The sequence below is a fragment of the Sceloporus undulatus genome, chromosome 3, assembly GCF_019175285.1.
Source record: "Sceloporus undulatus isolate JIND9_A2432 ecotype Alabama chromosome 3, SceUnd_v1.1, whole genome shotgun sequence".
Lineage (NCBI taxonomy): Eukaryota > Metazoa > Chordata > Lepidosauria > Squamata > Phrynosomatidae > Sceloporus > Sceloporus undulatus.
Window position 1 is genome coordinate 67,597,959 of NC_056524.1, and position 22,034 is coordinate 67,619,992.

The 22,034-nt window shown below is 39.7% G+C and overlaps 3 protein-coding genes across 9 annotated transcripts in view; 2 read left to right on the forward strand and 1 right to left on the reverse strand.

The window, feature by feature from the left end:
- The window catches only part of SETD4 (SET domain containing 4), a 35,682-nt gene extending 20,065 nt beyond the window's left edge, over positions 1-15,617 (reverse strand). Inside the window, exons 1-2 of one of the 5 annotated variants that reach the window (XM_042456667.1) lie at positions 15,133-15,617; positions 1,000-1,118 (exon numbers count right to left, since the gene is read on the reverse strand). In XM_042456667.1, coding sequence (XP_042312601.1) covers positions 1,000-1,078 — 79 coding nt within the window. In that variant the 5' untranslated portion in view covers positions 1,079-1,118; positions 15,133-15,617. Of the gene's footprint in view, positions 1-999; positions 1,119-1,405; positions 1,862-2,710; positions 2,846-15,132 lie in introns of those variants that run through there. The other 4 variants (XM_042456666.1, XM_042456669.1, XM_042456671.1 and 1 more) reach the window with 4 other exon arrangements.
- LOC121925004 (carbonyl reductase [NADPH] 1-like) lies at positions 2,803-10,921 on the forward strand. Of its 3 annotated transcripts, none has more exons than XM_042456674.1 (4): positions 2,803-2,931; positions 3,561-3,849; positions 6,198-6,299; positions 9,279-10,921. In XM_042456674.1, the coding sequence occupies exons 1-4, from the start codon at positions 2,905-2,907 to the stop codon at positions 9,710-9,712; spliced, it is 852 nt and encodes a 283-aa protein (XP_042312608.1). In that variant the 5' UTR covers positions 2,803-2,904; the 3' UTR covers positions 9,713-10,921. The 3 variants fall into 3 exon arrangements, with proteins under 3 accessions (XP_042312608.1, XP_042312607.1, XP_042312609.1); XM_042456673.1 differs by having other exon boundaries at positions 6,192-6,299; positions 9,279-10,918; XM_042456675.1 differs by having other exon boundaries at positions 2,803-2,935; positions 6,192-6,299; positions 9,279-10,916.
- On the forward strand, positions 13,193-20,939 carry LOC121925005 (carbonyl reductase [NADPH] 1-like). The gene is made up of 4 exons (XM_042456676.1): positions 13,193-13,336; positions 14,502-14,792; positions 17,561-17,668; positions 20,201-20,939. Exons 2-4 carry the CDS (start codon positions 14,507-14,509, stop codon positions 20,635-20,637), a joined length of 831 nt encoding a protein of 276 aa, XP_042312610.1. The 5' UTR covers positions 13,193-13,336; positions 14,502-14,506; the 3' UTR covers positions 20,638-20,939.
- Positions 20,940-22,034: the final 1,095 nt, after the last annotated feature.

The following is a 22,034-nucleotide window of genomic DNA, read 5'->3' on the forward strand; positions in this document are numbered from 1 at the left end:
TGGCCAACACTGAGGGATTGTGGGGATAGTCCAATAGCAAGTAGCAATAGCAAGTACTGTACATCTCTATACCACTTATCAGTGCACTTAAGTACTTCCTAAGTGGTTTACAACATGTAAGCTGATTGTCCCCAACAAGCTGGGTATTTATTTTAGAGACCTCAGAAGGATGCCAGGCTGAGTCAACCCTGAGCCCCTGATTTTTTAAACAAATATTAAACCCTATACCAATGGTAGAATCATAGTTGAAAGAGACCACAAGGGCCATCCAGTCCAACCCTGTCATGCAGGAACTCTCAGTCAAAGCATCCCCAACAGATGGCCATCCAGCCTCTGTTTAAAGACCTCCAAGGAGGGAGACTCCATCGCTCTTCAAGTAAGTGTGTTCCACTGTTGAACAGTTGTATGCTTTAAAGTCGTTTCCAATTTATGGCAACCCTTAGGCAAACTTATCGTGGGATTTTGTGGGCAAGATATCTTCAAAGGTTTGCCTTTCTTTCCAGATGAAAATGTGACTAGCCCAAGGTCACCCAGTGAGTTTCCATGGCTGAATGCGGATTTGGACCCTGGTCTCCTCCCAGAATCCTAGTATAAAGTTCAAACCACTGAACCTCATTGACTGAAGGGCAGGTTAACCATGTGCTAAAACCACACACAGGTACTACAGCTTCTATTTTTTTTTTCAGCAACAATATGGCATCCTGGTCAGTAATGTTATATGTAAATAATTGGCCTTTAGATGTGTTTAGGAAGGAACTGTGCACAATGGTAAGGAACTGCACATGTTGTAGGCCAAAATACTGGTTCCCCTTAGATAAATGTTTTAAACAATTGTGTCCTGATCCAGCACAAAAATAAAGCTCTAAGTAAAATTTGTAATTTGAAATATTAATTTTTCACATTTACCGAGTGTGTATAGTAAAAGAATTTTTGTGCAAAGAACCATAATTTTGTAGTCTTGGCCTGAATTTTGTGGTTCCTGTTTTTCAATCGCATTACCTCCATATGAAGAAAATATTCTAGACCTCTTTCTTTGTCTCTTTCGGCTTGTCCGACCACTGTTTTTCTTCATGTTCATCAAAGCTGCTCAAATTCTATGCACAGTCTGTATGTGAAAACTGGAGAAACGTACATATTGTATTACTTACACAAGTTTTTTTTTCTGTTCCCGGACACACACAAAAATGATCCCATTTTATAAACATCTTAAGATCTTTATGAATTAGGCATTTATAAAATTTGTAAAACATACGTAATACTCTTTTTATGAAGAAAAAAAAAGCATGCCAAGAAACAACAATCTCTTCTCAGTTTTATGCAGCATTTAATTCTCTTACCCATTTAGGAACCGAGTAATAATGGTATGTTCTGAAGTGACAGCTCTTAGAGAGTACTGGGGGCTTACCAAAAAATAGGACTACAGGGTGCATCTTCATTCTAGAAATAAAGCAGCTTGATACCCCTGTGATAGGCTTGCCTTAGGGTCATCACAAGTCAGAAAATACTCGAAGGCACACAACAACAACAACTGGCTGCAGAGCTCCAGACAGGCCTGGCTGAATACCTCACCAAACTACAAATCCCAGGAACCTATAGAAGACAGCCATGGCAGTTAAAGTGGTGTCAAACTGCTTTAAGCTTGCAGTGTGGATACACTCAAAGTGTAAGCCTTCAGTTATTCATCTGATATGCGAAATTCACAGAGACCATTCCTGGATGCGTGTTGTTGTTTTGTTTCCAAGATTCAAGTCCCAATGAGTTTTATACAGCGGAATTAATAAGACTGTATCCACACTGCACAGTCAATCCAGTTTGAAACCACTTTAACGGCTACGGCTCAATGCAGAGTGACCAGATGTCACAACTGCAAAGGAAGACAAGGCACCATAAAATGTACATTTACAAAATAAAAAGCTAAAAACACTCATAGAAATATATTCAGGCTTCTTAGTCCTGCTCAAAACAGAGGACATTTTGAAAGTCCTACTGGACAGAAGGAAAGATGGTTACAATGGAGGGCATGTCCTGGAAAAAAAGGACGTCTGGCCACCCTGGCTCAGTGGTAGGGAATTCTGGGAACTGTAGTTTTGCAAGACATTTAACCTTCTCTGTCAGAAAGCTCTGGTGCCACAACAAACTACAATTCCCAGAATCCCATAACATGAAGCCATGGTCTGGGGCTGCATCCACAATGCAGAAATAACCCCGTTTGACACCACTTTAATTGTCATGGCTCCATGTGCTATGGAATTCTGGGAAATGTAGTTTTGTGAGACATTTAACATTCTCTGTCAGAGAGCTCTGGCGCCAGAACAAACTACAATTCCCAGAAATCCCATAACGAAAGTTATAGCCTGGGGCTGCATCCAGATTGCAGAAATAATCCAGCTTCATACCAATTTAACTTCCAGGGCTCCAGGTGCTATGGAATTCTGGGAAAATGTAGTTTGGTAAGACCCTTAACCTTCTCTGTCAGGAAGCACAACAAACTAGTTTCCAGAATCTCACAATATGGAGCCATGGAGGCGGTTAAAGCGGTGTCAAACTGGATTATTTCTGCAGTGTGGATGGAGCCTGAGGCTACATATAAGATTGCAAGCTCTTTTGGGGAACAAAAGACACAAAACCCAGCCAAGTTCCAGAGCTGCAGGGCTTGGAGCTCCCCACTTATTTGGGGGGGGGGGGGCTTTACACCCTGCAAAATCCTTACCCCCCCAAATGCTGAGGCTGCATGGAGGAAGAGGAAGAGGAAGAGGAGGCGCCATCTTCTCCCAGCCATTCGCCTCCTGAGAATGAATAAAACCTCATTGGTAGAGAAAAGGAAAACATCTCTCTTTCTGTCTCTCTGTCGCCTCCCATATTGGGCCCTTCCTCCTGGGTTATAAAACCTTAGCAGAGGCACGCATGCGACTGTGGATTGTGGAAACTCAAGTAGGTCTGTAAGACTGGTCTTTTATATAGATATATATGCATATAAAAATAATATGTCCTCCCACACACTCCCTCCCCTCCCTCCCTCCCTCCCCTGGGTGGCCAGACACGCGTCCTCCATTTCAGCCTTCTCTCCAGGAAGAATTGCAAAATGTCCTCCATTTTGAGCATGACATTATATATACACACTATATAATATATATATATATATAATACAATATATAGTAATCTATTATATAATATATAATACATGTAATCTATTTTCTTTTCTCCCCCACCCCCACCCCCAGGTTGACCAGAGATGTCCTCCTTTTCGGCCTTCTGTCTCCATTTTCAGCATGACTAAGACTGATTATATATAATATTATATATATGTTATAATATAAGGTTTCCATGCAAGTGAGGATTCGAACCCTGGTCCTGCAATAGTATCCCAACACTCAAAACCACTACATCATTCTGGCTCTGAGCTGCAATACCTCAAACAAATCTTTCTTCTAGTTCTTGAGACATTGTCATAGAGTGTTTGATCTAATTCATGCAAATTAACAGTGAAATGTGAAAGCCTCCTATCAGACAATTTTTGTATGTAAAAAAACCAAATGATCATATTATTTTTAATTTCATAGAGAATGTCTAGCACTCCAGTTGCTGTAGTGACCGGATCCAACAAAGGCATTGGGCTGGCTATCGTGCGGGCTCTATGCAAGCAGTTCTCTGGGGATGTGTACCTGACATCTCGCAACATTGAACGAGGCAAGGCAGCGGTGGCAAAGTTGCAAGGGGAGGGACTGAAGCCACTCTTTCACCAGCTGGACATAACTGATCTTCAGAGTATCCGAACCCTTCGTGACTTTCTGAAGGAGAAGTACGGGGGACTGAATGTGCTAGTCAACAATGCAGGGATTGCCTTCAAAGGTAAAATGCTGGTCAAAGTTTCCTTTGGTCATTCATTAGTCATTCAAATACTCATTCACCAGTAATTTATATGTTACATATTGAAAGTAAATGTGAGTTGTTTAGTTTATATGATGCTCCTATGCATTGGTCATATGACAGATTAAAAAGTATTGACATTTCTTCAGCATGAAGTTAGACTGCAGATTTTGAAAAGCTGGTTATGCTGCAAATGGACGGCTTTGTCATTTTCTACTTTGCTATAGTGAATATGTTACTTCCAGTGCTTCCTATTGGTTCACATCTGACACTAAACTATTACTCAGGACGTTACCACATGGGAGGAATTTCTCTTAATTTTGAATGAAAAGAAAGTGGGGCCAGAACTCATTTACGTGAATTCGCTAGTTCAGCGAATTTATGTGAATTTGAATTGTGTTCAAACTGACTTCCCATTGCCTGAAAATAGCTTGTCATTGCCCGAAATTGTGTGTGATCACCTCTCACACAATAATGTAAAGCCCCATGATTGCGTTCGAACTGACTTCCCATTGCACGAAATTGCGTGTGGTAGTCTATCACACAATAACGTTAAACTCCATGATTACATTCGGATTGCCTTTGGATTATACTTCCAATTTCCCTTTCCATGGTAAGGAAAATAAAAGATGACAAAGAAAGCCGAGGGAGCATCAACAGTGGCCCTAAGAGCTATCCACACTGCAGAATTAATGCAGTTTGACACCATTTTAACTGCCATGGGTCAGTACTATGGAATTCTGTGAATTGTAGTTTTGAGAGACATTTAGCCTTCTCTGTCAGAGAGTTCTGGTGCCACAACAAACTACAAAACCCAGAATTCCATAGCATCAATCCATGCAGCTCATAGACCACACAGTTTCCACCCCTGTAGTTAGGTCAATGAGAGTTTCAAACACCTATTAATTTAAGCAGATGTGGGCAAAATGTATGCAGCCCCTCAAAGGCCACCTTCCACCCAGTGCCTCTCTGCCACCTAGTGCTGGGAGAGAGAAAAATCTAAAGTGTTCACATGGACACTTCCAGGAGAATGGTGCAGGGCCCATCAACTTTAAAACAGAGATGGATGCAGTGTGGCTCTGGGACTGCATGCAAATTCTTGGAGCCCCAAAGTGTGGTCCCTGAAGGCCTCCAGAGCCCCTAAAAATAAAAAAAAATATTTTTGGCTGACCTTTTGTTCAAAATTTACCTGCAAACCCTCAGTAAAATGTGCCAGAACCCCAACAAAATCAAGCACAATTTAGCCAAAATTGAAAGTGGAAGTGGCATTCCCCATTTTTTGTTTCAATTTCAGCCAATTTTCAACTTTGTTTTAAATAATAGTAAGTAAAAATAAATCTCACAAAAATTTAATTTCTCTAATGTCTTACCTTGTGCTTATTGTCCGCCTTAGATTCACTTGTAAAATATTACTATTTTTTCTTTGTCTATATCTTTCAGTAGTTTTTATCATGGATCTCATTTTGATTGTTCTGTTCTCAAAACAATGAAGAACAAAGATAGAAAGAAGTAACCAAGGGTAGAGGGAGGGTCTGTGCCTTGCCTTTTTTGAAATCCATGTTTTCTAATTTACTAAATTAATTTGGAAGATTACTTTTGATTATATTTTTTGTACTTTTTTTCCAGTACAGTGCTACCTCGGGTTACGAAATTAATTCGTTCCGCCGCGGCGTTCGTAACCCGATACATTTCGCAACCCGAAAAGGCTTTTCCGAAGCGCGGCTAGCGGCTGGAAAGCCGCTAGCCGTGCTTCGCATTTGAATTTCGCGCCGATATTTTTTTCGTAACCCGAAAAAAATATCGTAACCTGGAACAGTTTTTTCCAATCTAAGTTTTTCGTATCCCGGAAATTTCGTAACGCGATCAATTCGTATCCCAGGGTACCACTGTATAGGCCTATACAAAACTACTAAAAGCAAATCCCATTGGTTCAATGGGGGCATACTCCTAGAAAATGTAGTTAGGATTTCAGCCTTCTTACTTCTGACATTCAGTCTTCTAACATTAGTTTCTCAGCAGTACTTAATGGAAACCATGGTTTGGCATAATTTATGTCATTTTCTCTGTTAGGAGATACATTCTGATTAAAACTTTTCTGGGATCATCTTTCAATTTCATTGTGGAATGCTTTTCTGACTTTGTAATGTTTTAATTTTTACCTTTATATTCTCCTGGTTTGCTGCCTTTTCCAGTAAATACATCCTATCTTCTGTTGCAAATAATTTAAAGGTACTGAAGAAACAATGACAGCTTTTCTCAGTATTTGTATTTGTGTATTATCAGTTCTAACTGTGATTTGCTTTCTCCCTCCCATCTGGGGAAAGTTGCAGATACAACTCCATTTGCTATTCAAGCAGAGGTTACCCTGAGGACAAATTTTTTTGCCACCAGAGATGTTTGCACAGAGTTGTTACCTCTGCTGAAACCTAATGGTAAGTGTAGCACAGTTACTTGACCTTGAAAAATTGTGCTGTTAGAAAGCTGACCATGCTCTTTAAGTCCTTTCACTGATCACTTAAGTACATCAGAAACACTTCGAATAGCTAGTAGAAATGATATTCTAAAAATCTGCTGTATATTTGTTTTTATTTCTTTATTTGACTCATATCCAACCTTTCTTCCAAACCAGAGCTTCAGAAAGTGAAGTAATTGGTTAATAAACCAACACAGAGGCCAACACAGAGATTAATATGTAAATCACTTCCCCTCAACCAAGGGTCACATAGTATATATGCCACACTCACTTCCATGCCAGCATTCTCTGAAGATGCCAGCCACAGATGCTGGCAAAATGTCAGGAATAATCTTTTCCAGAACATGGCCACAGAGCCCAAAAAAACCCACAAAAAACTATGGATGCCAACAGTAAAAACCTTCGACTTCTGATTGGCTAATCCTGGTGTTGTACATTCACTAATAATACTTTTTCAGCATCTCTTAATCTGTAGTCCCAAACACACTGACTCTTCTGATCATAGCTATATTTCTTTGGCATAGGTTCTAACTGTTAGTTAAAACACAAGCATAGGTTCTAACTGTTAGTTAAAACACAATCACACACACAGCAGGACTTCAAAGATAGAGGGGCAAAGGACAGAAAGTTTCCACATGCATAGAAACTGCTTGTGTTTTGAATATCTAGGACATAAAATGGTTTGAGTGTTGAACTAGGACTCTAAAGAGCAGGGTTCAGTTCTCAGCTTGGCCATGAAACTCACTGGGTGACCTTGGCCAAGTCACACATTGGCGGGCTACAGACTGCCTGTTTGGGGCGGGCTGCACCCGCCCCTTTCTCCGGTGTATCGGGGCCTCAGCGGCTAGACCGGCAACCGCTGAGGCCCTGATCCGCCGCTTTCCAGGCTGCGGGGAAGCTGCAAAAGGCCGCTTCCCCGCAGCCTGAAAAGGGGTGTCCCTGGGGCTTCAAGCCCCAAGGACACCCCGCAGCAGCGAGGAGGAGGCCCCTTTCTCCTTTGGTCCGCTGGGTGCAGCCGTGTGAAGGCTGCGCCCAGCAGACCAAACCAGGAAGGAGCTCCAAAACGGAGCTCCTTCCTGCTCTGCGCTAAGGGCGCACTAATCGCCCTGGCGCGGAGCGAGGACATCATGTCTGTGCCGTCCCGTATAGAGGCGGCACAGATGTGACGTCCTCATGGTGGCAGCCGTGTGGAATGGTTGCCGCCATTTTGTGCGCACAGAGCGCGCACTAGGGTTAGGGGGTGCTTCCGCACCGCCCCTTTCTAACCCTAGTACACGCTCCGCGCGTACTTTGCTGCCCATTTGTAATGGGCCATAGTCTCAGTAGAAGGGAATGGCAAACCTGCTCTGAACCATCCTTGCCAAGAAAACAAAGTGACTTTAAGGCACACAAGAACAACAGCAGAAATCATAAGAACAGAAATACCGTTTAATCTAGAGTTGTTTGGAGAGGGCAAAGTGCAGGCCCCTCTTTGGTGCCCTCCAAAGCTCTCAGCCCCCCCCCCCAACTCACAAACACACACAAAAAAAAATCATCCAGAAAGAGCCTCAAACTGCTGCCTGGAAGTGACTTTTTCACTTCTTCTCATTTCCAGAAGCCAGAGATGATCTTGTTCTTGTTGAATGTCCAGAGCTCTGAGTTGAATGACCATAGAGCCCCTAGGACTTGACAAGACTGTGGGGTTTTTCACTTACTACTCCTTAAGTCAGAGTGAAGACAAGTCTGAGAGTTCTTGTAACTGATAAGCAAGAAGTGGGGCATGGAGGATGTTTCCATAGAGATAAAAATTGGCACGCAGGCTATGTGTTATGTCTCATTGACAGCAGTCCTAAGCACACTTGTTGCTCCAGTCCTAACTAAATTTCTTCGGGTATAAGTTCCATTAGTTTCACTGATTTTCAAATAAGCCTACATAGGATGCAGCTTAGTTTCAGGAAATACTGGCCTCAAACAGACAGCTGAAAAGATCCATGCCAGGACCATGCTGCCACCGTTCATGGCGGGACCACAGCAACTGCACATTCTCAATCCAGGCCACCACCGTGGTCCTGAACTGGGCCACAGAAAAGATTGTTTCTGCTCCTTTTTGGACCAGCTCTTCTGAGTTGGGACAGACTGAGAACAGCTTCTAGCCACATTCCGTGCATGCATCGTTTAAACACCACACACCCCAACGCGGCCCAACAGCAGCCCTTTTGGCCCATGTGTTTGAGGCCATTGTTAAAATAATTGAGAATTAATCCCAAATAAACCTATTCAGGCTTGTATTTTTATGGAACTTCTTATCAAAGCCAGTTCAGTAATTTACTGTAGTGATTCTTCTTGTAAACAGTGGCCCTGGTGGAACTCTGCAGAGTACATCCAATAATTGTTGCCATGGGTGTCCATTTTACACACTCCAAGGACATGCGCCCCCCTGCTAATCTAGCACACTTGTATATACTAGTTCCATCCATACTACTACAAGAAAACCAATTTATTCTATCCTACCTTTACATACATGATGTGTAGAACTTGCCAGTGATGTTTGCTGGTTTAAACCAATTTATTTCCGACTGCCTTCACAACATCATGTGCAACAATGTTGTTGTTGTTATCATTTATTTACATACCACCATCCATGTATATGGCACTTTACAAATAGAATAAAACTTTTAATGGTTGGTAATGCTACTGGATTTAAATTGTGTTTACATTTACGCTTTTAGCTGTTCAGATTAATTTTAGACAAATGTAATGGGGGAGCAGAAAATGTTTTATCTCTTGTTTTAACACAATTACAGTTTCTTTGAATTGTTCTTTTATGTAAGCTGCCATGGGAGAGGGTGACATAAGGAGTGGCCTAGAAAATGTTGATATAAATGAATGCAATTAAGCAACTCTTAACTCAGCTCATAACATAATTTCTATCCCAATATCACTTATGTGTTTTCTATAGCCAGAGTTGTGAATGTGTCTAGCATGTGTGGTGCTTCAGCATTGTCCAACTGCAGTCAAGATCTGCAAAAGAAGTTTCGGAGTGACACAATCACTGAAGAGGAGCTAGTGAAACTCATGGAAAAATTTGTAGAAGACACTAAGAAGGGAGTGCATCAAAAGGAGGGCTGGCCAAACCATGCTTATGGTGTGTCCAAAACCGGAGTGACGGTTTTATCCAGAATTCAAGCAAGGGTGTTGAATGAAACAAGGAAAGCCGATGGTATTCTCCTGAATGCCTGTTGCCCTGGATGGGTCAGGACTGACATGGCTGGTCCCAGAGCCACCAAATCACCTGATGAGGGAGCTGTGACTCCTGTTTATTTGGCTCTTTTGCCTCCTGGAGCTAATGGGCCTCATGGCCAGTATGTCAGTGAAAAGAAAGTACAGAAATAATAACTGTCCCCTGGAGGTATACACTGGAGATCTAGGACATTTGGCGTGATCTAACAAGAATAATCCAGAGAGTATTCTGAATGAGTATCTGCTGTACCAGTCATACTGGGGTGCTGTGTCAAGAAAGAGAAGACTGGATCTAATGATGGTATAATATAATACAGAACTGTCTATCTCCTCTGTCCTATTCTGGATAGTTAGAAATGCAGAACTGTGGGATACTTTCTATTTCTTAAGTATGTGCACCTCTCAGTTCTTTATTGTTACTAAGAATTTGTAAAATCACTCATTCTTAGGAGGCTTACAAAATGTGTATGGATACCTTTCTCATTTTTGGTCATGGTTGTTTTCTGCAATGCAAGCATTAAGCTATAGTAATTTTGCAGCAAATCTGAACTCTTTTAAGCAGCGGCTAACTAACAGAATTAGATCTGCTGTTGAGCAAAGGATTTGTGTATGGTCTGTATTTTGAGAAAAGACTATTCATCTTTTTAAACACACACAGCCCCTCAAGATGTACTCTCCAGTACTAGCAGTGGAGGATTGCTTCTTTTTCAAGGACAGGAAAATATAATTGTGCATGATAGTAAATTGCATTGGTTAAAAAAAGAGACAAAAGAAATACAACTCCTTGAAAGATGAGTCTCCCAAAAACCATATAAATGACATTCATGGTAATATTTTTGAATGCATGTCTTTTTGATTAATATTAAAAACTTCCATCAAAAAACTTCTGTGTGCGTATATTTAGTCTTCTAGGTCTAGTAATAAAACACCTTTTTTTTTAAAATGAAGTCATAAAATGGCAGTGTCAAGTATATAGAGAATAGCATGGTCGTTATGGTTCCTTCACAGTTTCTACAACAATAGCCATCCAGAGTATTTTAGTTTCTCTCTTTTCTGACTCATTTGGTTTGCACTCCTTTGACAACAGCATTGCTGTTTTTTACACATGTGTAAAAGATAACAATGTTAGCCATTTAACAGTATATTATGCATTTCTAAAAACCACCTAGAATCTTTTTCTCATATAAAAGGTATTGCAACTTTCAAAGCACTGAGAAACTTGGCAGACATTCAGTACCACATGTTAATCATTACCATAATCAGGCTTAAGAATGCTGAATCATAGTGAGTATTTAACTAGAGAACCAGTGTAGTGTAGTGGTTTGAAACACTTGACTATGACTCTGGAGACCAGGGTTTGGATCCCTACTTGGCCATGAGACCCTAGGCAAGTCAGACTGTCTCAGCCTCAGGATAGCAATGGCAACCCTGCTCTGAAGAAACTTGTCAAGAAAGCCTCTCTGAAGAAATTTGCCAAGAAAATTTAGGTTCACCTTAGGTTTTCCATGAGTCAGAAAGGACTCAAAGGCACACAACTAGCAGATCAAGAACTTTATTATATGAATCAACAGGACACAATCAACTTTATCACAATTACAGCAGGACAATAGCATCTTTGGCAAGGACTTATAACACAACATAGTTTCTTTCCCATGTTTGCATTGTATTTTGATCATTATTGGTTCACATCTTTTCATTGACAGAAAAAAATGCATTAATGGCTGCAATTGCTACTGTTTCACTATTGTTTCTGTTGTTTAATTCCACTGCAGTTCCAATATGGCAGCCATGCAGTATGGCTGGGCAGGGCTTTCTTCTGCTCACTGTCCCCAGGCAGGGAGAAGTCACTACAGAGAAATGGAGCCAGGCTTCCTCATTGCCTCCTTGGATAATGGAAAGATTGTTATTGGGACTGAACAGACCGTGCCTCAAAGGCAGCTCCCCAACACCCCTGGAAGCAGTGAGTTGGGGTCGTGGCAACCGCATGCCACGCCTCTAACCCACCAGTTCTGCAACACAAAAAGCGCACTAGCTGCAACCACTGCAGCTCTTTGGTGCAGGGCGTGTAAACACTGTCAAAGACATGGAGTGACACAGCTCACCATGCAGTAGGGTGCGCAACACCATGCCGGCATGGGGGTGGAGTCAGGGCAACCAGCATGCAGTTGTCATGCCCCCATGCCGGGTCTTTATGCGGTTTGTTGAGGCCCATTGTGTCCCCTCTGTCTACAACTTTTTTTATCCTATAGATTTGTGCATGTTCTTTGTGGAGGGATGGGGGATGTCACTGTTTGTGAGCTTCTCACATAGGCAGAAAAGATCTCTTGAGTGCCCTTGTCTTTTTAACACATGTGAGTTCACTTCAGATCCTTGTCTCCCCATTTGTTGTACTCTATAAAGTGCTTTCCTGCCTTCTCAGGACAAGAACCACCTGAATTTATTTAGCCCTGAAAATAAACTTACCTACAAACATACATGGGGGAGAAGGGAAGGAGAGGGGAGATTGGCATCAGTGACAAGAGAAATTAGCATTTTAAAAAATGTTTTTGTTTTGCTGCAATTGCACAAAAAATGTGCACATACACTAAGTAGGGCAACATGGGTAGGAAGGTGGGGTCAGTGAGAGGAGGCAGTGCAGATGACTGATAATGGGATCATTCACTGCCAAAGTTATACCATGCCAGAGGCATATGAAAGGCCCTCCCTCCATCTTAACAGCTACCACCCAGGCCTCAGAGGTAGAGAAGAGACATACACAGCTTTACCATGCCTTGATCGAGGAACAGATGGAGGACCCTCCCTCCAATCCAAGTGCCACCGCCCTGGCCTTGAAGAGAGAGAAGAACCAGTAGCATTTGGTGGACCTTTTCCACTGCTATTCCCTTCTCCTTTTGTGTCATATCTTTTTAGATTGTAAGACTGAGGGCAGAGAACTGTCAAATGAACAATTTGTAAACCATTCTAGGAGCCTTTGTGGCTGAAGACCAGGGTATAAAATAACTAAATAAACCATATATTTGCAATGTGATCCTTAGTGCCTCTTCCTTTGAACCCCACTTGGACCTCTGGGATTTCTCTCTCTATGTATGTCTGGAGTCTATGTCAACAGAATTTTGAGCAGAGGTTTGCTTGCATGGGACATTAATGTTACGGTCCTATAGTTGCTGAAGTCACCCTACTTGGTGGAACTAATAGATGTCTTTGAATCATTTTCAAAGCAGACCCTCTATAATCCTTTGCAACAAAAAATATAGCTGCTTATGATGAATTCTTAAATATGCCTTCTCCCCATTTTAGAAGTTTTGTGCAAATGAAAAAAAAATGGCTAGAATGTGCTTTGGAACTTGATCTGTAATCCTGTTTATCAGGAAACGAGCAACTCTCATTAGGCTGGAGGTATTTACTTCTAAACAGGCATGTTACAAAGTTAACCTCCTGTCTCACTTAGATAACATTCAGGCTCTTTAAAGAAACATGGAACAGAGCTAACTCACTAAAAAGAACAACACTAGAACATTCTCTCTCTCTATCCAGCTCTGTTCTCCTTTATTTAAGATTCTCCTTCAGGCTACAGTAACTGTTCTGTCCCTGGGGCTTTGAAAAGCTTCCAGGAAAGGCGGGGTCTCTGGCAGAACAGCCTCTGCTCTACCCAGAGCAAACACAGCAGAGTGCATAAAATCAACAGCAGACATTACATCAAGCCAAGTGGGTGGATTCTTGTTCTCATTTTTTCACAGAACCTGCTTGCTTCTTTTGAAACGGTCCAAAGGAAACTAGGTGGGTTATGCTTTATCATTATTCTTCTGTAAGAATTAGTAATACTAACAGTTCAGAGAGGTAGCATTTAACAGCCGATAAATTAATTATGCAACTTGACAAAAACTTTGGAGACAATGTGGGATTACAGACATCTCAGAACACATGAGGTTATTTTTTCCCTTAGGTAATGGATTTTTGGAACAAAACTAAATTGATTTAATCAAATGATAAAGTAAACTTGTTTTCTCATCCTCTTTGTTACTATTGTCAATTTATGATGGGGAAAATGCAGAACTGCCACATAAACATCTGAGCTCAGTTATGATTGGGGATTCTAAAGCTAAAATAGCAAGATCTTGGGAAAATGTGGAAGGATTATCTCTCTGAAATTGGCTGGACAGGTTTTGTTGTTTGGCTGGACAGGTTTTGGCGGACTGCCGTAGCTGAAAAATTGATGATAAAAGTTCAAGCGGCAAAAGAGAAATAGAAAAAGACATTTTCATGGAAGTATGGGAAGTTTGGGCATTAACGACAGATCAAGGTCCACCATTATCATACAGGACTTTTGGTGTGATACCTTTTATAAAAGAATCAAAAGAACATTAAATATAAAGTCTGTCATGAAGTAGGTTATTTGAATGAGACAGTTGTAATGTAACTCACTGTTAATGTAAATAAAATAACTTCTTTTAAGTAGCTGCTATTTTTCACTGCTTGTGCCCACTTGCTCAATTGCAGTAGGCAGGGGAGGGGTGTCAGGAACAATCCCACACACAAGAGGCTCCAAAGCAACACTCAAGCCACTTGATCTAGAGAAATAGGCAGTTTTGTTCACTTTGCATTCAGAATGCAAATGTAATATATCTGTATATATACATACACCTACATCCATTCATGTTACCACTACCAAGAAGAGCTCTGGTGCACAAAAGCTTATCCCAAAATAGATTTAAAGTGTCATGGGATTGTTGCTTTTGCTATAACATACAGGCATGGCTACACCTGAGGAATAATCAAGAAAAGTATTTTTGAAGCTGCACTAATGAAAATGTGTATTGTGTAGCCTCAAAATGATGTAATATTCAGTGTCCAAACAATATGCTTCATTCTCTGGTGTGCATGTGGTTGGAGATCCTCCTAAGATGTCTGCCTTATTCCTGATGGTTTGTTTCTTACTGGGTAGAGAGAATGTCTAGCACTCCAGTTGCTGTAGTGACCGGATCCAACAAAGGCATTGGGCTGGCTATTGTGCGAGCTCTATGCAAGCAGTTCTCTGGGGATGTGTACCTGACATCTCGGGATGTCGGACGAGGAAAGGCAGCAGTGGCAGAGCTACAGAAGGAAGGATTGAAGCCACTCTTCCATCAGCTGGATATCAATGATCTCCAGAGTATTCAAGCCCTCCGTGATTTCCTGAAGGCAAAGTATGGTGGACTGAATGTGCTAGTCAACAATGCAGGGATTGCTTTCAAAGGTAAATCTAATATATGTATAAATAACATATCTTCAAGAGGGGATATATATATATCATCTTGAAAAGATTTTGCTGTTGTTTTTCTTGTCATGATCATCATCACTGTCATTTATATCTCACTTTTTCCCCAATACTCAGACTCTAGATGGCTTGCAAAAAAAAATGCATTTAAAAAATATACAAAAACATGCGTGTACACATGCACACACATATCATAGTGGAAACAATTTTTAAAAATCACTAAAAGCAGAATATTAAAAGCAATGAACACACCATATTCTTAAAAATCCATCACAGTCAATTCCTAAAAGCTGAATAAAATAGGATATTTTTCACCTACCAAGAGAAGGCGAGCAAAAGGGAGCCATCATAACCTCTTAAAAGAGGAAGATCCAAAGTCTGGGAGCACCTGCTGTTCTCCTTTGTTTCCATCAAATGTGCCTGGAGAGATAGTGGAATAGAGAGATGGGCCTCTCCTGGAGAACTTACATCTTGAACATCTTCAAGCATGTCTGGAAACACCACCATCTGATCTTAGGTCATCCTAATGAGGGGGGACTCATCATATGTACTTGAAGGGCTGGGAAATTCACTCTGCATTTAATCAGAATTTTTCCCCACATTATACAGTATATATTAGAGAAAGTGAATCGATTGTGAGAAAAGGCCTTGGTGCTGGGGCCCTGGTAATCTCTGTTAATAATTAAGCTTGATTTGACATGCCAATTGTAATGTATGTTAGCCAATCTATCGTTTTAACAGATTAGATTGGGAACAGTAATATCTGCCATGCAGTTTATAATCTTGTTACATACAGTGTTCTCTTCAGCAACTCAGGGCTACATCACATGCAGTAGTTTACAGCATAAAATCTGCATGGCTACTGCCCAGCTATCAAACATATGTTATCAGTATATACATATATGCAGTTGTCACATGTGATGACATGAATCCAATATTTCCCCTTACACTGAAGAAAATTTCAGTGTACAGTATGAAAAGAATAATGTGTGAAGTATCCTTAAGAGGTTATTAATGTGCACTTGGTAAAATTAGTGAATTGCACAGAATTGCAAGGTACAGATGGTTAACATTTGACAAAAATGTTATGTAAAAATGTAATCTTATATTTCCAATGGCAACCAGAATTAAATCATAGAGACTATGGGAGAAAGAAACAATCACTCATTTTAAAAAGATACTAAGCATATTTTGATTATCTTTTACTGCTGCTGCCTCAAAACTCTGGAATGGCCTACCGGAAGAGATCCGTCTTATTAACTCTAGATGCTTTTAAGAAAGCACTCAAGACGGATCTCTTTGTACCCACCTGACCATTTATGAATTGAACCCTGAAAATGCTTACTTCCTAGGGATGATGTGCACATAGACTGTAATGATAATTTTATACTGTTTTTATAATTGATCCTCAATTAATATATTGCACAAATTTGTGAGTTTGTGAATTTATGTACTGTAATGTTGATTTTAGCTGTTGTCCTCCCACCTCGATCCATGGGGGAGGCTGGAAATATAAAGATATTATTATTATTATTATTATTATTATTATTATTATCATCTTCATATTTTGATTAGGTGCAGAGACAGAAGCAGCTGCTTTCTTTCGGTTCAAGATACAGAATTGTGCCATACATGAAGCAACCTGAATATTTCTTGCTTTAAAAAATAAAATTAATTTGTATTTTAAAATTATTTTTAATTTAAAAATTAAAAGTTCATTGATAGCTGAAAACATTCTGTTGTTTTTGTCATTGATGTTATTTGAATTGAGAGCTGCTATTATTGCTCTTTCCTTGATGTTCATAGTTACCTTTACCTTTTATTATTACTCTTTTCTTGTCATTCATAGTTACTGTACACCAAAACATCTGGGGACTTCTGAACTGTGCTTCTTAACAAAATCAATATAATTTCATTAGCTATAACAAAAACTACAAAAGGTTTCTCCTATTCTGATGTTGTTGTTATTTTGGTAATTTACATTTTGTTTGGGAATACTGAAAAACTATAACATGGTATATAAATTTAGAATAGAAGTATAGAAAAAGTGACAGCCATTCTACATTGTGCAATCTAAAGTTAATAGAGAGAGCATTTGCTACTACAGAAGTAGTATCATGAATCACAGGATCTTTTAGCAAGCAATTTGATAAGTATTACATGTACTAACAAGTAATTTTACTGTTTTGACACATGCATTTACAGTTTAGATTCTTGAATGTTACTTTTTATATTTTTGAAGTATAACACATTTTTATGGGTGTCAGACAACACCACACAAATTGTGTAGGGGAAAAGGTGACTAGGTGTCACAACTGCAAAGGAGGATAAGGCCCCACAAAATGTGGGACATTCAAGAAAAATATAGGAAATGACCAAATAAAAGCTAAAACACTCATATAAATATAAATTCATTCTTTTTAGTCATGCTCAAAATGAAGGACAGTTTACAATTCCTCCTTGACAGAAGGTTGAAATATAGGACATGTCCTGGAAAAGGAGGATGTCAGGTCACTCTGGTAGGAGACTGGAAGAAAGGACAATATTATGGGAAATGCAGTAGATCCCTGATGTATAATACAGATATATTTCCTAGTAAGGTCCAGAGAAAGTCAGAGAAAATTCCTCCACTTGTCATCAGAGTAGTATTTGCCTAACATGTATACTAGAAATATGCATTTGCTCATAAATGTACTTTTCAGTAACTCGTCCATTATTGTTTTCATCTCTTTTGCTTTCTGAAATAGCGGCTGACACTACGCCTTTTCACATTCAAGCTGAAGTGACAATGAAAACAAACTTCTTTGCTACCAGAAATATTTGCAACGAGTTATTACCACTCATAAAACCAAAAGGTAAGTAGCATAAAAGGATGATGACAGGAGGCAACTAGTTTGCCACATGGCAAGTATTGAAACATTTGGTCATTTCCTGAGTTTATCTTAACTTGCTATGGTTTTAGTCACACAATATTGCTTAGGTTGTTAAGAGAAAGGTCATGTCTGTGCCTCTATCATTGCCAAAGTATCTCCATTTCTAAGGCTGTGTGTATCTGCACTTCTGCAAGAACATAAATGTCTACTTTCTTTGATCAAGTTTCTGATATTATGCAGATTTAAATCATAGCAGCATCACCTTCTGGAGAGATCACTGATTGCTAATGAAGGTTTTGGCATTTCTTGTTCTAAGGAAGCAGTGTAGTGGACAAGTCCAAGGCACAAAAGAGGAGGAGAATAGCTGTTCATAGGATCTTCAAGGAACTAAAGCTGCATCTGCACTGCAGAAATAATGCAGTTTGACTGACACTGCTTTAACCGCCATTCCTCAATTTGTGCTTTGTTGTGGCACCAGAACTGGAACCTCAGTACTTGAGTGCAATGTCTTTCTTATTTACTGCCCGAGGACCTCTGGAGGGCCCCCCCCTCTGTGCCCCAGCAATAGGGGTAATACACTGTGTGAGATGTGGTGAAGGACCTTCTTTGGTGCAGCACCCCAGTTGTAGAATATTGGTCTCCAACAGTGGTGTCATACTGATGCCAAGTAAAAACATGGCTTTAAGTTTTTATGTGCTTTAGTTGTTTAATCTTTTTAAACTCATTTTAAGTGTAAAATATTTTAATATGCTTTCAGTCTGTCTAAATTATTCTTATTGTTTTACACTGTTGGAATTCATTTTATACTAAATGATCTGATTTCCTTGGATAAGCAGATGCCTATAGATATAAAATAAATACATGGTACACCTAAGCAGGTCAGGCCTGGTTAGTACTTGGCTGAAAGACCACCAACAAATGTCAGATGCTGTAGGCTATATTTCAGTGAAAAACCACCTCTGAGTATTCCTTGTCTAAGAAAGCCCTATGAAATTCTGGATTGTCCATAAGTCTACAGGAGACTCGAAGGCATGTGCACATGCACACACGCGCACATGCACATGCGCGCGCACACACACACAATATTGTAAAAATAGACTCCATGCAAAATTACTAAATATGTGTGATTTCAGGAAACAAGTAATATTACTGGTCACTTTATCATATCACTGAGCAGCTTAGCCTGTTTCTTTACATCAGTACATAAAGTGTCCAACATTCAAGGATATTATAACTAGATACAGTACAGAAGTACCTCAGTCAATAAAGCCTCTGACAACAAAGCTTCATTTTACAGTCTTTTTATGCCTGCCTAGTCCCCTTTTTCCTCCTTGTCTTCTGTCAAGCTGTATGTATTTTAACAGCAGCACTATTGGAAGAATGGTAAAGGAGGGCTGGAAAAAACACAAACTTTTAATGCCAGGTTACAGCAGAGGTCTGCAGTAAACAATACAGTAAAGCTTGCCCTGGGAAAGAATGGGATTCTACTCTAGCCAAAGCTACTGTAGCTTTGTTAACTTGCCTACAACAGAGAAGGTAAATAACAGCCATCTCCAGAACCTTTTACTGAGGTTATGTGGACAACAAACTGGAAATAATAATAATTATTATTATAATTATAATCATTATTATTTATATTCTGCTTTTTCTCAAAGGAATCAAAGTGGATTACAGTAATAAAATAACATACAATTAAGAAATAGAATTAAAACCCCAAAACCCCACCCCTCCTCCCAATTATAAAACCATTAATCAATCCCTAAAAAGCTATTAATCAACAAGAAAATTTAAAACATTCCAACACAAATTCGGGCAGGAAATGGGTCGCTTCGAAATAAATGGGGAAAGCAGATTTAGTCTGCCTCACCAGTTACAACCAGCATATTTTTAAAAAGCATAGATCTGGCCATGAAATCATAAAACAAGTGGAGGGTGGTGAAAGAAAAAAGTCATCCCTGGATGCGTTTTAGAAGAAACTCACAAGTGGTCTCTGTGGCCCTGGAGTTTATCAGACAAGGAATATTGGAAGTTAATCCAATGGCAATCCGAACGCAATCATGGGGTTTAACGTTATTGCGTGATAGACTACCACACACAATTTCAGGCAATGGGAAGTCAGTCCGAATGCAATCATGAGGTTTAACATTATTGCGTGATAGACTACCACACGCAATTTCGGGCAATGGCAAGCTATTTTCGGACAATGGGAAGTCAGTTTGAACGCAATTCAAATTCATGTAAATTTGCTGAACTAGCAAATTCACATGAATGCGTTCTGGCCCCACTTTCTTTTCATTTGAAATTAAGAGAAATTCCTCCCGTGTGATAAACTCCTCTGTTAAAGTGATAGCTCAAAATTTAATTTTTTTGAGTCTAATACTGTATATTTTTGGATTTCCTGTGAATCACTTTTTATGTTAATAGTTGTACGAGATATTGACAGAAATATTTCTGTTCCCATTATGCAATATACCTGATCATTTTGCAATGTTTTGGTGGTGTTGTTTGTCACAGGAAGGGTTGTTAATGTATCCAGTGTCATGAGTACTCGATCACTTTCTAAATGTAGCCAAGCCTTGCAGCAGAAGTTTCGGAGTGAGACAATCACTGAAGAGGAGCTGGTAAAACTCATGGAAAAATTTGTAGAAGATACCAAGAAGGGAGTGCATGAGAAGGAGGGCTGGCCTAACAGTGCTTATGGTGTGACCAAAATCGGAGTGACAGTTTTGTCCAGAATTCAAGCAAGGTTGCTGAATGAGACAAGGAAAGCCGATGGTATCCTCCTGAATGCCTGTTGCCCTGGATGGGTAAGGACTGACATGGCAGGTCCCCAAGCCACCAAATCACCTGATGAGGGAGCTGAGACTCCAGTTTATTTGGCCCTTTTACCTCCTGGTGCTGATGGGCCTCATGGCCAGTTTGTTAGTGATAAAACAGTGCAGCCTTGGTGAACTTGCACCTTAGATAACTGGCTTTATCTGTCATTCTAAAGGTGGCTCTGAATGAGTAGCATTGCTGATAGTAGGAGATCTAATGAATGCTTTGGGGTTTGCTTTTAACTATTTGAGTTGCTTAGTAACCAGTTACAATCAATCACAATGTCATTTTATGCATCATGCTACTGTATAACATAGCCGAAGAGCTGTATTCATCTTTCTCATACATACTACCTCTAATTAAAATAATCATGCTGTTTCTTATTATGTATCTAGTCCTGATTCTTCCCTATTAAATGAGAGATTCTGAAGTTTAACTCTCTGCATAATCTATGTGACTCATACTAGACTTATAGGCACTGCCTGTAGTTATTCAACATGAAGTGTAATGCAGCTGTACTAATGCTGTTAAAAAAATACATTTATCTATCATAAGTGCTGCGGGACAAAACCTCCATCTATCATTATGCTCTCCATTAACTTCTAAGTTCCAATGGTTTTTAGGTCCTATAATGATGTTGGCCTTATTTAATAATTCATAAAAATATTATTCTATCAATAGTTTTTGGTATCTTGGGTAACCTTTCTTTCAATTCATGAAATAGCCATATTAAGTCTCTTGGTCTTGGGCCTAACAAGCCAGTTGCTTGATAGACCGGTATCAACTTGCACAATTATTTGCAGTTGATGCTCAGTGTCAGACTTCCCCTATGTAACTGCTAATATACCTGTGGCTTCAATAACTCCATGTGTGAGTTTGAGGAAGTGCATTGAAATCTACAAAAACTCATACTAAAATAAATTAGTAGGTCTTAAAGACACTGTTATTCTCAACCCCCATCCCTTCATGGTTTTTTTTTAACATTCCAGTCATTGTTTTGGGACTTAATTCCCCAGCATTTAGAAATACTGATATTTTAAAGGCTCTAGAAAACAAGCACTTAGTAGAATTTTCTTGTTAAATGTATTTGAGACCAGTCATTTAGATTGGGTGTAGGTCACCAGTTTCCTAGTACAAATTGTGGCAAAGCTCTGGATTAAATTCAGTATTGTCTGAACTATTTCAGACTTAAATCTTCATTATGGCCAGTTTGTTTACTCATATTAACAAGACTAGTCAACAAGCTTGAAGCCATTATAATTCCAATTTATAAGAAACATGACAGAAATGTATCTTTTAACCTAAAATAAACTACACTTTACTGTCAGTGGTTGACAAATTGTGTTCAGACAAGGATTTTATCTCCTTGATGAAAGCTGAGAGCAGGTTAGTTTCAGAAAAGCCACTAACATATATAAAGTTATTTTGCTGAGATGTAGGAGTTTATCACATTGTAAAAAAAAAAAAATGCGATTTGAAGTCTCTTCTGGGATGCAGCCAGGTTCTATCACACACATTTGCTGCCGATGCC